The sequence below is a fragment of the Erigeron canadensis genome, chromosome 6 (assembly GCF_010389155.1).
Source record: "Erigeron canadensis isolate Cc75 chromosome 6, C_canadensis_v1, whole genome shotgun sequence".
NCBI classification, from domain to species: Eukaryota; Viridiplantae; Streptophyta; class Magnoliopsida; order Asterales; family Asteraceae; genus Erigeron; species Erigeron canadensis.
The window spans coordinates 4060670-4078634 of record NC_057766.1 but is presented as its reverse complement, the minus strand read 5'-3'; the positions used below and the strand labels follow the sequence as shown (position 1 = coordinate 4078634).

Below are 17965 nucleotides of genomic sequence, written 5' to 3'. Positions count from 1 at the left end.
GTGTTTGGGGATGAATAAACCATTTGATGAAATCAAAACGTACATGTAGTAGCTCACATGGCATGTAGTACAACTTTTGTCAATGATTTGCAAAAATATTATGAGGTCAAAAAGGCCATATTTTGGATATTGTATAGAGTGGCTTGATCGAATAGACCCATCGATGAATGTTTCTAAATATGCCCGAACGCATATTCATGGTATACTATGTTACTTTCATTTCAATATGTGTTTTAAGGGAATGGACTTGAATCTTACAAATACAAGACTAATAGATTTTTAATGCTTTTCATATACAAAAGTGAAAGCGAATGAGTTTGATGGTTTATCGGGCTCGAGCCCCAGTCATTTATGCATTTGGATTAGAAGTACGAGTTTGTTCTTAATAAATATATACAAAAGTGAAAAAACGAAATAAAAGCTCGTGTATTGAACAGGGGGCTTGTATCAAATAATGTAATGAACAGAAATTTTAATGATCACTTGGGCCATTTGATACCATCCTTTGGCTTCGGCTCTGGCTCTATGCACATGAGAGAGTTTCTGAACCGATTTATTATCTCCCAATTCCAGTAAGGAGGAGAAGAAGAAGTGGATGAGGAGATAGATGGAGACTTAGATTGCTGGGTGGATTCCAGGTCCTCTTTGTACACAACATGTGCTCCACATCTAACAGGCCTTGCAATATTCTTTGGTGATACTTTAATAACAAGATTACCTTCCGTGACGAGAGACCAATCTTCATGTTCGAAATCATTATGATCCAACTTCTTGTTTTGAATTAAGCTGAATGGTACAAAACTAATCCACAGATGATCACAATGCTTATTATCGTTCTGATCATCCTTCTCATACCAATCTTTTAAAAACGTTTCACCGTCTTCAAATCTGAATGAAATTTGCTGATAAAAACCTCCTGAGGACGACCCACATATTGCAAAGCCCATTGTTTGGGTTTGCCATCCAGGAGGTAAGTGCAATGCTATTTTACCCCCATCTTCTTGTTGATTGAACCAACTTGGAATTTTTCTTCCAGGTATACTGATACTTAAACAATGGCCTACAGCAGCACATCTCTGCACTCAAAGAGGAAAATAAAAGAAACGTTACTCGAACACAGAATGACAGTCAAGTTTTTTCATTGGGTTAAAAATATGTTCATAATTAAAGTATTCGAAATAAGATGAGTACAAATATTACCCACCTGAAGAACAGATTTCCTTAACATGTTAGCAAGATATCTTTCATTCATTTCATCCTTTATGAGTTTATGGCAACCAACCAGCGATATTTTATATAAGTATTTATGATCTTCTGATAAATCATTTATCTTTTCCAGTGAGACGCAATCATCAGCTTTTAATATCTGTATTCCTACCGGAAGCCCATGAAACTTTTGAAGTCGACGACACCCCGTTAAGTCTAGGTATCTAAGGTTAGAAAGGTTGGTAATAGAAGGTAACTCCATCAATTCACCATTCTCATCTAGATGTAACTCTTCCAAGGCCGAAAATCCTTGAAGATTTTTGGGGAAGTCTTCATCTCTAATTTTATTATCACTTAGAACTAATTTTCTCAAGAAAGACAATGCTGGCAAATTCCGAAATATAAAGGATTTTGCTCTTCGTATATGAAGCTCTTCTAACTTTTCAATATGTCCTAACTCATCGGGCAATTTCAACAGCTTCGAGCATTCATTCAGACAGAGGCACTTGAGGCACTTTAACTTGCCTAAAGAGTTTGGAATGTTCTTAAGACTGTAACAATACTGAAGATTCAAGAAGCTTAGGTTGGAGAGATATTTAATGGATGATGGCAGCTCTTCTATTCTTCGACAATATTGTAAATTCATATAAGATAACTTAACCATACACGGGGAGAATTTTGGGATTCTTTCAAGAGATGTACACTCAATGAGAAGTAGGGTCTCCAAGGAGTCCATCTCAATCCTAGATGGAAGACACTTAAGATGATTGCAATAACTCATGTCCAAGTAAACAAGCCTTTTCAGATAACCAAGAGACTCATGAACATCCACCAATCTATTACATTTTGCCAAAATTAACCTCTCAATATTTGGTGCACCCGAGACATCTGGAAACCTTGCTAGCTTGCAACCTTTAAGGTTAATGAACTTCAAGTTTAGCATACTCTGATAGCAAAAACAATTTAAAAAATTATGTAAGGAGGAAAATTAATTACTTAAATCTTGCTAAGAAAATAGTTTCATTAGGTAAATACCTGTTGCCCATTCCATAAATGTTCAATCTTGCTAAGAATCATGTCAAGCCCAACAAGCTTACACATGTCTGGCAGGGATGAATATGGGTATTGCTCCCAATGTAGCCATCGTAACTCATCAGGGAAAAAGGTAGGTGCCTCGGAAGTGAATTGAAGGTCAACATGGAGTAGCCGAAGATTCTTCATACTTCTAAATATATCAGCGTTAAAACCCGTCCTCCTTCCTGAAAATGGCTCCACGATGGCTTCAATAGCATCAAGTTCCTGCATCAAGGAACAAAATTTTCATTTTAAGGTAATTATTCTACTCAAATTTTACAAAAATAATCTTTCAGATCAAACAAATAAGTTTGTACTCTGCTTTTGTGTATGACACCAAGTATTTGATCACGTTTCCATAGCCTGCTATTCGGGGCACTCTCACGAACGATTTGCCAACCCATTTCTTGAATAAGGTCATGCATACCTAGCTCTTCCTTTGAAACGGTTATAAGCGATTTTTCTATAAGAACACTAATCCCTATGACCGGGTCAAAACCAAAGCTATCAAGTATTCTAGTGACATCTTCTAATTTTTCACCCTTATAGAAACATGCAATGTCTAAGAATATTTTTTGCTCATAAGGATCTAGATCATCAAAGCTTAACTTTAGTTTCTCATATATCTCACTAGATGGTATTTTGGCTAGTCTATCTAAAGCACTCCCCCACACACGTGCTTCTCTTCCGCGGAAGAAGGAGCCTAAGACTTTCAAGGCAAGAGGAAGACGCCCTGTATAGTTTATTGCACGATCTGAAAGCTCCAAGTATCCATCTGGAGGGCTATTTTTTCGAAATGCATGCCTGCTAAAAAGCTCAGTAGCTTGGTCTTTACGTAAAAGAGGAGGTTTGTAAATGTCATTTGCATCCGCCAATATATGTCTGTCTCTAGTGGTTATAACTATTCTGCTTCCTGGACCGAACCACTCATGTGTTGCAGCTAAGAACTCTAATTGCTTCATATCATGCACATCATCAAGAACAAGAAGAACTTTTTTGTTGTAAAATCTTTCTTTTATCATGCCTGCCCCATCCTCAGGATCCAGAATGCTAAAACCCTGATCCACTCCCAGAATGTCTTTTAGAACTTTTTTCTGTAATGCACATATATCGTTATCGCTAGAACTATTTTGTCTAACATCCTTAACAAAGCAACTACCTTGAAACTTATATGAAATTCTTCTAAACAATGCTCGGGCAATAGTAGTCTTACCAATCCCTCCCATTCCAAGTATTCCTATGATCCGAACATTTTGGGTTGCTTCCATGATCAGTAATGAATTTAATATTTCCATATGAGACTCTATACCAATTATACAAATCTCATTACCAAGAGGTTGTATATTGTGCAAGATCTCTTGAACAATCTTGTCGATAATTGCATATTCACCTCTGCAGATATAAGAAGAGCATTGTTAGCGACTTAACCTAAAAGAAATTGCTAAAGTACTTGAAAATTTGAATGACCATTATTTAATTGGTGCTTTTTGATCAACATTCTATGCATCCAAAGTAGGTTGTATTCTTTACAATTTAACAACAAAAGGTATCATCAAATAGAACCTAGATGCTTATTTGTGTCAAGGTTAATTAAGAAGAAAATCTCTTATTTTTAGAATTCCTCATGCAATTTAATAGTGACATGCCCATCTTAGAAAGGCTATAACAAACCTTGAAAAGACACGAACCCAACATATGACAGAAGTAGAACGTGAAATTGTAATAGGAACCTGTTCACTATAATATGTATCCGTGATTAGTATGATCAGTGTTGAATTACACCATCCCTTTAAGCTAGATCTTCAAGCCCTAAATTTTGCATTGAACCCGCCTTAATTGTTCATCACACCGTGCTTAGGATGAGACTCTACTAGGAGCTTCTAAAGGTGAGACTGGTTGTGTTGGAGGATCTATTGGCGATTCACTAAGGGTAGCAAGGTCAATCCGCATTATGCCTCAAAATCCGAAGGGTTTGTTTTGGGATGATGGAATGCCTTTTGGAGAAAAGTGCATTTTCATACCGAATGTGAGGATGAGAGAATCTCTTGGGAGCATGTCTCCATTGATAATGAGAGGGAATGTGTATACCGGGGGTCTAAGTAACATTTCTCATAATAAACATATAAATGGGTTATTCGGGTCATCTAAATTTTGTATGCTTAATCCATTTATCAAACCATATACAGTAATTCATTTGGGCTCAGGTTAATTAGAGTAAACCAACCAAAACCCGAATAAGCCGACCCAGGTGAGAGGTGACCCAAACATTTAGGTATGGGTAACGCCCCTACAAACTAGAGTTAAATGGCCAACAAGGTAAAAGTATGATGGTTTAATCCATTACTAACCACTAATAACTATGTGTTATAACCATTTCATGTACATGGCATTTATTTATTCATTACTAGTACTGTGTATTTCTTTTATCCTTTGTAATTATTGATTTCAGAAGAGGCAAATATCAGTTTCACACATATATAACTATTCTATCAAATTGTCTAGCATGAGACTTAACCCCACAACCTTTGGTCACAAAATAGTAATAACGACTGAAGGAGCCGGCGGTAATTAAATAACAGATCGATGTAATTAGAAAAACTAACCCACTGACTGTTGAGATATGATAGCCTGATAAACTAGCAACCGCAGTTAAAGCACTCCTCCATTTGTTCACTTTCTCCATCTCTCCTTTAAACCTGTCTTCATGCGTCTCGAATGCCGTCACGAAATCTCTTTTTTGTCCCCGAACATCTGATGGATCGACATGGTAGAACACAGGTAACACCTTCTTCTGACTCCGCATTTGATCATGGCATTCCATGATCATGGAAAGCTCTTCCAAACACCAAGAAGACTTTGCATAGTTTTTAGAGAAAACAACAACAGAAAACCTTGATTCTTTTATGGCTTTCAATAGCTCTTCTGAGATGGGTTGGCCTCCACCGAGAATCTCATCGTCTTTAAACGTCTTTATTCCTTTCTGAACGAGAGCTGCAAAAAGATGATCAACAAAGTTGTTGCGAGTATCTTCACCTCTAAAACTCAGAAACACATCATATGTCCATCCTGTTGTTTGTATAGAGATTGATGAAGACGATGTAGAAGCCATTGAATGATTTAATTTTCTATCTGGAGTACAGACTTCATTCATTTTATAAAGAAGTTGACCTCTCATCCGCGCATTTGATTATTATATTACTCGCGTTTTTGATTGGATGATTTGGTCTTCTTTCAATTAACTAATCTTCTTTTGTTTCAACTTGCTAATTAACGAATATTAGAATTAATGAGACACCAAATACATTGTTGATACTTATCTTTAACTAGACACAAAAATGTCAAAACTAATACGAGAAAGAAAAAACATATTTGAAAAGTCATTACACGTTTCGTGCTATTCCCAATGCATCGCCTATTAATATGGGAGGGATGGTTTTTAAGCGACTTTTGTCTTTTTAGAGTTTAGTATATCTCTGTATATAATAAAATAATAATATTGTTTCCTCAAATTATATTTAAAAAGTTTTTATGGGTCAAATCTATATTTCACCTTAAAATTTCTTTTATTTAATTATAATGTCATATATAAATAAAATAAAATAGCCCTTTACATGTTTAATAAAAATATTAATCATTTATTTAAAAGAAATTTTTTTTCTCATATATAATATTACAAATAAAATATCTCATATATAAATAAAATAGAAATAGCCCTAAGTATTAATCATTTATTTAAAAGAAAAAAAATTCTCTCATATATAATATTACAAATAAAATGTCTTTTTTATTTACTTACTGCGGTAGTTATTTTTATTTTAAAAATTATTATTGTATTAGTTGATTCATTAAATATATAATTGTTGTGTTAGTTGAATTATTAGATTTTATATCAAGTTATAATATTTTAATAACAAATATTATATTATATATATATATATCTAATTTTTAATATAATTTTAAAATTTTAATTAACATGTTCGGGTTAAACCCGGGTTGATTAACTAGTATAATAATATAAATCAATCTTATTTTTTAATAATGATGATGACGATCGTATATAGTACTTTAGGAATATTCCAAATTTTATTATATAATAATTATTATCACTTTCCTTATTATAGCAATTTAATAAAATTATATAAAGTTAAATATCGAATATATTGGATAAGTCAAAGTTTATCTTTACGCATATTATGTTAGTTTGGAATGTCTTTTTGCGAAAATAGTTTGGAAACTATATTTATCTATTTATTTCAATTATATCAAAATTTCTTTAGAATACAATTTATATAACTATCGTATATCATACGGGTGTTAGGACTAATTTCACTAATATGTTTTGCGTTTTTTTTTTATTGATAAGCAGTTTTAGAAAGGGGAAAGTTTCGAATACTTCTGATATAGTTTCGTTATATATATATATATATATATATATATGCTAAACATTTCTACTATCTAGATATAAATTTGTTTAAAATCACCCGTACATTGCGGAGGTGTTGGTGGGGGTAGTGATTTAATGGAGGTGGCGGTGATGGGGTGATCTATCTGACGGACTCCGCAAAAGTATGGAGGAAAGAGAATGACATTTCTAATAAAAGAGAATAAAATTTTAATAACACCCATATAATTTTTATAATTTATCAATGTACGGTTTTTGAGATAAAAGATTTTGAATGAATTAGAGGAATAAAAATGATTTATGGAGGAAAGAGAAGTGGTTAAGATTTGAGGAGAGAGAAAAATGTATTATAATTACTTTAGATAAACAAGAGAAAGTACTCGCGCGTTGCGACAGTGAGATGGTGGGGGTGATAGGTCATAGGAGGTGATAGGTCATAAAGTGTGATAGCAAAATGCTTTAACTGTACGGGCTCCGTCTTCGGATTTAAAAATTCGTTGAAAGTATATCGAATGACATTTCTAATGAAAGAGTATGAAATTTTAATAACATCCATACAATTTTTTATAACTTATCGATATACGGTTTTTGAGATAAAAGATTTTGAATGAATTAGAAAAATAAAATTTTTATGGAGGGGAGAGAAAAAAATGAGTGGTTGAGATTTGAGGAGAGAGAAGATAATTAGTGGTTAAGATTTAAGGGTATTATATGTATATTAGGTACAATGTTTAAATTAGTGAATAAAGAAGAGGGATATATTAAGTACTTCAAATCACCTTTTGAGAATTTGAAAAAAAAAATGTTCCTCCTTTATAATGTAATATTGTATTTTAGATACATATACAGATTATAGATATAGATATATAATAGATAGGCGAGACATTTTGGGGAAGTAAATGTTGAAACTTTAAATGTTAGACCTATTTGCTTTATAACTTGGGAAATGGTTAATCCTCATCACTAAATAGCCTAAAGATTCTTCTAACTATTGGATGATGACATGTGGAAAAATCAGAGACAAAATTAGGAAAGAGAATTAATGGTTATCACATGTCACCTTCTTAGAGTGTTAGGGGGATTTTTAGGCTATTTTATTAGGAGGATTAGTTATTTACCTTATAATAATATAGTATAGATATAGAATAGATAGAAGACATTTTAAAGAAGTAAATGTAGAAACTTTATATGTTAGATAGAGACTATTTGTTTTATAATATAGTATAAAACTATAGATATAGATATAGATTACTAACACAACCTAATTTAATAGTTTATAAATTCTATCAAATACATATATTTTGTTTTGTGCGAGAAGAAAATAAATAAATAAATATTTATTTAAAAATAATACCATAACGATGTTACAAGATTTTGCAATGATGTTAAAACATGGAGGAGAAGAGCACCGCATTATGCTGGACGGAGTGGTACCGGCACCACACTGGTACCGGTCCGTACCGGGGGGAACACCGCCCCGTGATACCGATCCCGGTTGGGTGGTGATCGGCATGGCTATGGCTCTCCCCACCTCTGTCTCGACCGTTACTCCTTTTTCAAAAAAAGAAAAAAAAAAGGGGGGGGGGGGGACAAATGAATTTGAACGTTACACTTCTCTATTTTTTTCTTTTTTCTTTTTCATTTCTACTGCCGAAAATTTTGAATACACCCACACCAAATCAAACATTAACCAACCAACAAAAATCTCAAACACACACACACAAGACGTATCATGGACCTAAGGCAAATTAAGATGACGATGCAAGAACATATGCTCAACGACGACAAACACCGTTCCGACGTAAACATCATTCTTCAGGATGTGATCGACGAGAAGGCGACTTACCAAGTCGAAATCAACCGAATTCAATCTCTTGCGGCTCGAAACACTGGCGAAGCTGAGTATGTTGTATATATTCAACAAAAAATCGATTGGCTAAACAACGTTATTTATCAGCTTAACGCCGCCTCTGACACTTTGAAAACCACGCTTGACCACACGTTATTCTCGCAAGGCCATGTCGGTGGTGGACAACATGTAGATTATTATTCTGACCCGGAAGAGGAGTATGTATCTCGTCAACCTGGCGCCGCTATCGGGTCTCCTGAATCCTATCGTCACATTCATCGTAACGATGGTGACAGTACCGTGGACTCGGACTACTCCGAGGCTTAGGTTTATGTAATGTTTTTTTAATAACTTTAGTAATATTTATGTATTAATTTTAGTATATTGTAATGTTTATGTATGTTTTTAATGTAATTTTTATGTATTGTTTTAGTTAATTATAATTTACTAGTGTTTATTTATTTGCATAAAAATAAATAAAAAATAAAAAAGGGTGGGTATAAGCGGGAAGTGCTCCTTGCATTTAAGGAGTGGGCAGGGAGGGAGTGAAAATCTGCAGAGGGAAGGGGACAGGTGTGAAGCCCTCTCCAGCCGTAAGGGGAGTGAAGTAATTCACAATTTCACATGTCATGCAATACAACTTTTATTGCTTTGATTTGCAAGTAATTATATTTATATGTAACATATTTTGTGGTGGCAAAATATTATGAGGTCAGAAACGCTATAATTTGGATGTTGTATAGAGTGGCTTGATCGAATAGACCCAACGATGAACGTCTCTAATATGATGCCCGAATGCATATTTATTGTAATGCAATGTCACTTTTATTTCCAAATTAGATTGAACGGCATGGACGTGCATATAACAAAATTGATTTTTTTTTTTCCTTTGAAAAGTACGAAATGATAACGAAACTTGTATAGTTGTATTATTACTATTAATAGGCACTTTGGTAAGTTGGTGGATTTTTGGAGGTTATGTGTTGTAATATAAAATATTTATTCAGTCATTCGTACAGCAAGGGCGTTGGTATCGGATGCAATATGGATGTGTGGTGGATGTGGCACCACCACTCCACACCGCCGCCAACCCCTCACCATGTGTTGTGGCATGAAAACAAGTGGTGTGACCACGCGGTCTATAATCCATTTTGTACATAAATCGAGGCCCTTTTACTAGCCGTTGCCTCTTTTTTATAACATCCACAAAAAAAAAATTTTCTTTCACTGCATTTGCTCTTCTTCTTTTTCATTTTTACTCTTCATCTTCTTTATTTATAACACAAATAGCATATACACACTTCACCAAAACGTCCCAACCCGTTTATCGTCCTCAAATGTGTATATATGTATATAGTTATAGTTCGATTGTATGTAAATAGATATAGCTATATGATTCGTATGTGTATATATGTATATAGTTATAGTTTGATTGTATATAGATATAGCTATGTTTCTGTTTTGATTGTATGTATATCCGATATATTTCGATTGTATGTATATAGATATAGCTATAATTCTGTTCGATTGCATGTATATAGATATAGTATATGTTTATGTTATGTTTCTGTTTTTGTGAGATTGTGTATATATATGTTTCTATTTTCGATTCAAACTAGATTTTAGACCTGTGTTCAACACTGTACACGGGGTTTATTATAAAAACTTACAATTTTGAAAATATACGATTTTAAGTGTTATATTTTGCAAGTTGTGGTACAATAATCATAGGTTCGTCTATGTTATTATTAGCTAAGACATATTGATGGAATTGTTTGTCGTAGTCATTCCACAAGGCACATGCTATAATAATTTCTCTTTTTTAGAACTTTTTGGAATCAGTTGTATTCATAATATGATATTATTATGAAAGATAATTAAGAATTAAAATATAAACATACTTGTGATCCTGTACTTGACATTCAAGTATATGTATTTGATCATGATGCGGACCCATAATACGCATATGTATATTTTCAATCACCTGTCCTATGATAATTATATAACAATTAGGATTGTTTTTATATTTTTTAATAACAATTAAGACTCTTGATTTGAGTGACAATTATAACTTAAACATTAATACACAAACTAATATATAAATAAGGAGAAAATTATGTACCTTTTTTTTATTGAGATATATAATTAATCTTGAATGAAGTTTATATTAATTTGGATTTACTATTATTATTATTTTTTTGAACAACTAATTTTTATTATTAATATAATGCTACAGCAAGGCGCCGAAGCATAACTCAAACAATTACAATTACAATAAAAAAGGACTCATTGACCATAATGGCCATGAAAGACTGATTTTTCTATCACGACTAGAAATCCAAAAAAATGATAAAGAGACAATAGAGTGAAAAACCTCACTGACCGAATCATCACTTGCACGATAAATAACTTGATTTCTATGCTTCCAAAGAAACCACCACCATACAAAATAAGCAGCTTCTAACAGTCGTTTAAATTTGGACGGATAAAGGGAGCCATGAATCCAATTTAGCATCGCAGCTGGGCTGTCAATGGGCACGTCGATGCCTATCCATGTAGTAAACCGATGTGCAAGATCAATAAAGAAAGCACATGATGACAAGAGGTGAGCTAGATATTAATATGATTTATAAAAAATCTAATATAACATTTATTAATAAGTCATTAGGTTTTGAAATAATTTTTGTAGACAATAGATCATTTGTTGAAATTTTTTTAGTTAATTAAATGATTATAAATTTTAAAAAATTTTCTCAAGTTGACGGCTAAAAATAAATATAAATTAAGTATCCAGGGCTAAAAAGTATAATTTATTGATATAAAACAAAAAGTGTAAATTAATGAGACTTTTCTACAAATTAATATAAATACTAATATAATAATATATTTAGATAATAATTATTAGGATTTTATAAGAATGTATAAGGATTTGTAAGAATATAATGTAGCAGCTCAAAAACGCCTAACATTGGAAATAGTCTAAGAAGATAGGGGTGAGGCCATTTTGCTTTAATTTCTGAGCTTGCTCATCTTCATTTGTCATATGGGAAAATAGTGGTGGGGCATGTTAGCATTTTGTACCCGCATCTGAATTCTGATGAGAGCCAGCCAACTACCAAAATTTTCTTGAAGCTTGGAAGTTTTGCAAAGTTTTGATACAACCACCAAGGCACATGTATAAGGTGTGTTTGATTTCTCTATTAAAAAAAGCGTATAAATTTATATATTTGTTACCATGCAAGTGCCTATCCATATTCGTTAATTTTTTTTATTTGTTTGTTTGTTTTGTTGTTTGCATAATAATCTGGTCATTAATGTCTTTTGTTTTGCGTGGGAGTTAAATTCGTTCCACAAGTTGATTGATGTTATAGATTTTTCATGACTAATTTACAACATAATAAAAGATATACTGATTTTAATCGGTGACTTCGTGGTCCTTAAAGGTTTTATATTTTACTTGCATTCTTACCAATTTCAATTGATCAGCTTGTAACAATTACAAGTAAAATGGTGGCGAAATTCCTTAGAATTTGATGGCATAGTGAACGGGTCAATATATGACAAAAAATGTTCCTTAAATGTATTCATGTCACATATGTGTTTCTTTTCTATTTTAAGTTAAAAATATTAAGCATACATGGTCAATGGGTGACAGGTCAAAATCATTTAGGTCAAAATTTTCCTTTAAGCGGGTCTATCATGGCTTTTTAGTTTTACAACTATAGGAGAAGCTAATGAAGCTTGACATGGTCTGAAATGTCCAAACCATCATTGTCCTCTCCAAAACTTCTCTATCATTCTTTGTGAATCTTTATAAACCTTTTTTCATGTGGTGATTTTTCACTCTCAAAATTTAAATTCATATAATATATCGTACTATTGGTCACCATGAAACTAAGATAATGTTTAACCAAACTAACGTTGTATGTTTAGTTTGTTTCGTTAATTTGCTAATTCATGAGAAATTTGTAAGGGGTTAGGAAATTCAACATAAGAGCATTTTAAGGTTGATCAGAGCTACATACCACATTTAAATAAAAGATCATTGAACCCCAATGTTTAGAGAAGTTGTTTTTCAACTTCTAACCAATCCTACTCAAGCTGATGAAAGTATTTGCTTTCAAGTCTATTGAAGTATGTTCACTTAAGCTTAAATAACCTGTTTGTAGCATACATTAGAAAAGGAGGGCATGGCATTTTCTTTCCTTTTTTCCCATCTGTCGTACAAGTTTTATGTTCGATAGAAACCTCTTTTATTATTTTGAATCGGCTTAAAGCAGATATAATTTCGAGTCACATCTTCATTGCATGTACTAAAGTGATTATGGTCAAGCCGTGTATCGCATGGGCCTGCACTCTAGTATATATATATATATATATGATAAAACATATTGTTGGATATACTTTACTTATTATTTAATTGGATAAACATTAGCTATTATTCTATCAGATATATATAGTTATTATATTTATTTTATTATATTAAAATTATTGGGTAAAAAATGTAAATTTGTGATAGAAAACAAAAAAAGTGTAAATTAAAGTCAAAATTGAAAACAAAAGTCAACATTAAGAAATCGAGAGTTATGATTGGTCGATAAGTTATTAGGGCAATTGTGCTTTAGTATAATAAAAGATGTGAAAGCTTGCATAGATATAGTATATGTTTATGTTTATGTATATAGATATAGATTTTATGATTTATTTATGTTTTAAATAAAATTAAAAATGGAGTGAGTGGTGAAGTGAGTGATCGGATGCCAATGAAATTTTGATGAGTGGTGGTGTTGAGGTATCATGTTGTGATTGGTTAGAAGTGAGTGGTGAAAAAAAGAGTGGGAGATAGAGTTGCCAACTTGTCATCCCCCTAATGGCCCAAAGGTGTCCTAACCTGTTTCTACATTTTGTATGACTTTTTTTATGTGTACGAGTGTATCTTTGACTAGCACTTTGATAGTTGTGTTATTCACCTTTGCTGTTAAGAAAATAAAAATAAAAAAACTTACTCGTACAGTAACTTTAAATCTTTAATGGTTTATAAGAAAACATATTTGGAGTTTTGGACTCCAATCATTGATCAGACCCACCAGGTCACTAGCCCACATTCTTCAAACCGTACAGCCCATTTTGGTCAAAAAACAAAACCGATCCAATTCGAACCAACCCAAGAAGCCCGAGACGGAGTCAATTTGTCTTGTTTAGACATAGATGTATCATTTTGGAAAATTTTATTTTGTTTAGACCCAATTATATCACTAGTTAAAAATTATTTTCCTCTTTTATCCTTATTTTTATAAAGTGCAGTATGCCAATTTTAATCATTAAACCTACTTATTGAGAAACTTTGTTGTAAACTTCGTGTTCTTCTTGTTATTCCAAGAAGGCAACTAGGCAAGAACAAGAATTTCTTGGTGATCAATATACTAGAATTGTTCGACATAAATATATTGATCTTCAGTTAATTGTTGTTGTGGCTTAAAATATTTACAGTATTATTTAGTTTTCTCTTCCAGTAGAGACGTTACGTGATATTTTTTAAAAACATTTCTTTTTTGTATGTTTGTAAACTTATAACATAATTCAATGTTATTTTACACTAATATAAATTTCAAGTTATAGCTATAATCACATGTGATTTATATGATTTATAAACGTGGGTAACAAGTATGCTGCTATAGTACCATATTTTCATGATTTTGTATTTATACATGTGATTTTCATGGGGAGAGTTTGTAAAAGGGAAACATGTTTTTTCCCTACTGCTAGAAGCATATTGGATTTTCCCTTTATAAATTTTGAAAATCAAGAAAAGGAAAACAAAAATTAGGATTTTATAGTATAAACGGATTTAAGATATTGAGTCATGGTGTATAGGGGTTCCTTGATACACACTTTTAACGATTTAGGCTATGTTCTTGAGTTTTTATTTAAAGGGAAGAGAAAAGAATAGGAAAGATTTTAAAAGTATGTGTGTTCTTGAGTTTTATCTAAGAGTGGAAGAGAAAAGAAAGAGAAAGAATTGGAAGGAAGATTTAATAGATTTTGTTTAAAATATTTTCCTCCCAATATTGGGATGACTTGAAAGGAAAGAAAATCCACTCTTCTCTTCCATTCATCTCTTTTCTCTTCTTTCCCCTTCCTTTATAATTAAACTCGAGAACACAGCTTAGTTTTCAAACACGTCGGATCGACCCGTTCGGTCACAAAATCAACTGTTAAAACTTGTAATAGAATCAAATAACATCAAATATAACCAAGACTTTCTACTGAATCATCAAACACACAATAGATTTAACCGAATGATTGAATATATTGAAAATAGTTTTAATCCTTAATACATAAAATTAAATAACAACTGATAATAGTAACGTTGTAGAGACTACAACGGATCTTTTCATACATAAAGATAAGGAAAAATACAATAACGACTGAAAAGATGGGGAATGTTGGCCAGAGAGCCCCAAATATATAGATACACAAACCATAAGAATGGAATGTTAATTTAATTTCATTTTGTCCCCTTGAAGTCTTCTTTTCTTTATTTTTCAGCTTCTACAATCATAGCTGCTCCATTCCAGTCTCTTAATAATCCAGCTTTCCACATTGAGTTCCTACAGTTTACTCAACATGGAGAATAAGTAACAAGTAAATAATAAGGAAGGTTAGGATTGAATTAATTACTCCTAATTAATTAAAGGCAAAATCAAGAAAATAATTTTTATGCTAATGAATTGAAAGTATTATCCATTCGCCATGAAAAAAATATAATATTACTATCACGGTACCTGATAACTTTTAACTAGCATTTTAATTAATTAAAGTTATTAGCGAAAATTCTAGATCATACTGGAAGGTCAAAGGCAAAGTCAACTTTTACCTCTTTTGGAAAAGTCAAGATTGGTTGGCAATATTTAATCAAAGTCAAATGATATTGAATAAATGATGGAGATGCAAGCAAAGATGCTCATGTTCATTGAATTTCTTTCGATTCATGACTTGGTAAAAAACATCTTCTTGATGGATCAGATCTAAACACTTGACGCCTTCACTTGTGGACTTAATAACAAGTTCACCCATATAACCTTCGTTACTTAATCCGGTGTTACGACGCCGGGGAAAGAGCAACAAGCATCGGCGGAGGCGTCGATTAAGAGATTGTCGTCGGCGATCAAAAGCTCATGTTTGAGAGAAAAATAGAGGGAAGATTGTAATGTGTAAATGGAATGAGAGATGAAAAGTCCAAAATTGGGAAAGTTACATAATAGAAGACCTGGAATCAACATCAACTATTTTAGTATTTTAATATTGCTTAACAAAATTGGATGGGACCATGGTCGTTATTACACTAGGTACTTTAAAAAAGAAAAACAAATCAAACAACTTAAAAAGAAGCAATATTTTATAGCTGTTCAAGTTCGATCAACTGTTTAAAAAAAGAAAAAAAGTTCAACACAAAAAACGTTCACCGTACAAAAAAAAACATAGATACGATTTATACCGCATTAAATGCTAATGATGAGTAGGATTTGGACCTTCGTCGCTTGTTCGGGTCGCATTATAAAAGGAATTTTGTTCTTCGAGTAGTTTTCGAATACCTCCAAACACTATCCGTGTTGCCTGCTCGATCACCGCTTCGTTATCACCATGATTTTCGTAGATACTTTTGATTACGGCAACTATGATTACACCGGCAACTATGATTACACACAAGATCAGAACAGATAATTTATTAGAGTTGATTTTTTTAGCGACTTCCATTTCCAAGAAAAAAAATGTTTTGAAAATATAGAAATGTAAGAAAATATAAGGTATTCTATTCTTATATATTTTGTTGTTGGGAACCGACTTCACCCTTTTTGTTCGTCCTTTATTTTTCTTGTCGAACCAATAAGATATTCTGGGCTTTTCTTGCTATTGGGCCAAGCCCACTTCTCGGCTCCTTCCTTTTTTCTTCATCTCACGACACAAAAATATATTCCCAAGTCACGTGAAAGTCTTGATAAATTGCATAAATCTTTAATTTAATTTTATTGTTTCACGATCAAATCAACTTATTTTAATAGGTCTTCGTCATGATTTATAACATTGACCTATAATAGAGTTATATTACAATTTAAAGATATAAAATAGAGTCCATAAAATGATCGTTATTGGTATCGTGTAAAATAAATATATATAAAATTGAAGATATCAAATTATCCACACTTCAACTTTGCTTAAGCAAATCAAACTTCAAAAACAAACAATCCTTTGGTAACTAGTCTCAAGAAACATGACAATTATCAAAAAGAAGCAAAAACATTAAAGTTAAAAAACGATTTGAAATGGTAATTAAAAACTATCCTAATTCCTACTCCAACTAACAAATTTTCGGAGTTAAATATTGAATATATCACTTAAAGCTTAGTCATGAAGCATATTATTTTACCATAGGGATGGATATCATATATTATACGAGTATTATATATATATATATATATATATATATATATATTTATATATAGAAAGGAGGGAATATTTGAGAACTCCTAAAAAAAAAACTCAAAGAACTCCTCTACACACTTGGATCAAAGAAAATGGATGGACAAGATTAAACATAAAAAAACTCCTCTCAACACTAGAGGGGTATTTTCGTCAGTTCTTTTTTTTTCTCTCTCTTACTTTAATATAATTCTATCTAATTCACTAAAAAACTTTTATATCACAAACCGTAAATTGTTAGACGAAAAGAAAAGCATGGGTAGTCTTAGAATTTCATCCCCTTTCATTAGAGATGCGTTTCGATATACTTTTGACGACTTTTTAAATTTCATTTTTTTTCCATCACGTTCATCTTACACATGTGTAAGTTGTACTTACCCATGGGCAAGTTGTACTTACCCCTAATACATCTCGCTCTAGGGTTTAGGGTTTGAAGGTCGAGGGTTAGCCGTAACCCTCGGGCTTCAAACCCTAAACCCTCGACCTTCAAACCCTAAACCCTAGAGTGGAAACCCTCATCCGTTTTAGGTTTTTAGGGTTTAACATTTAAGGTCTAGATTTTCCAGGGTGTTTAGAAAGTAGCTTCCCCCTCGGATTAGAAATTAAGCTTTAGGGTTTAGCATTTAGTGTTTTACAATGCGTCCTCATCTTTTTTGAACTTTATAAGTAACCTACCCATGTGTAGGTTGTACTTACCCATGGGTAAGTTGTACTTACGCATGGGCAAGTTATATAACTCACTACTTCTAGGTCTTTCCTACACATGTGTAGGTTGTACTTACACATTGATCGACGTCGAAGTATCAATCAAAAATAAACCTAAATACCTTATACAAGATAGGGTAAGTGGGTATCGTTCCCACGAGGAGCGTCTGTGGTTATAGTCAAGTTTTAACAATTTTAATGGATTTTTAAAGACAATACTAAAAGTAATTTTAATTAACTAAAGCAAT

At 32.4% G+C, this 17965-nt stretch overlaps 1 protein-coding gene and 1 long non-coding RNA gene across 2 annotated transcripts; both read right to left on the bottom strand.

The window, feature by feature from the left end:
* Positions 1–406: 406 nt before the first annotated feature.
* LOC122604150 (TMV resistance protein N-like) lies at positions 407–5389 on the bottom strand. The gene is made up of 5 exons (XM_043777049.1): positions 4884–5389; positions 2598–3672; positions 2242–2505; positions 1205–2152; positions 407–1076 (listed from the first exon to the last, which is right to left on the bottom strand). The coding sequence occupies exons 1-5, from the start codon at positions 5387–5389 to the stop codon at positions 480–482; spliced, it is 3390 nt and encodes a 1129-aa protein (XP_043632984.1). The 3' UTR covers positions 407–479.
* A 9432-nt stretch (positions 5390–14821) lies between these two features.
* LOC122605634 lies at positions 14822–15969 on the bottom strand. Its single transcript, XR_006324663.1, has 2 exons — positions 15409–15969; positions 14822–15142 (listed from the first exon to the last, which is right to left on the bottom strand). It is a non-coding gene; the product is annotated as an uncharacterized LOC122605634 (long non-coding RNA).
* Between the last annotated feature and the right edge of the window lie 1996 nt (positions 15970–17965).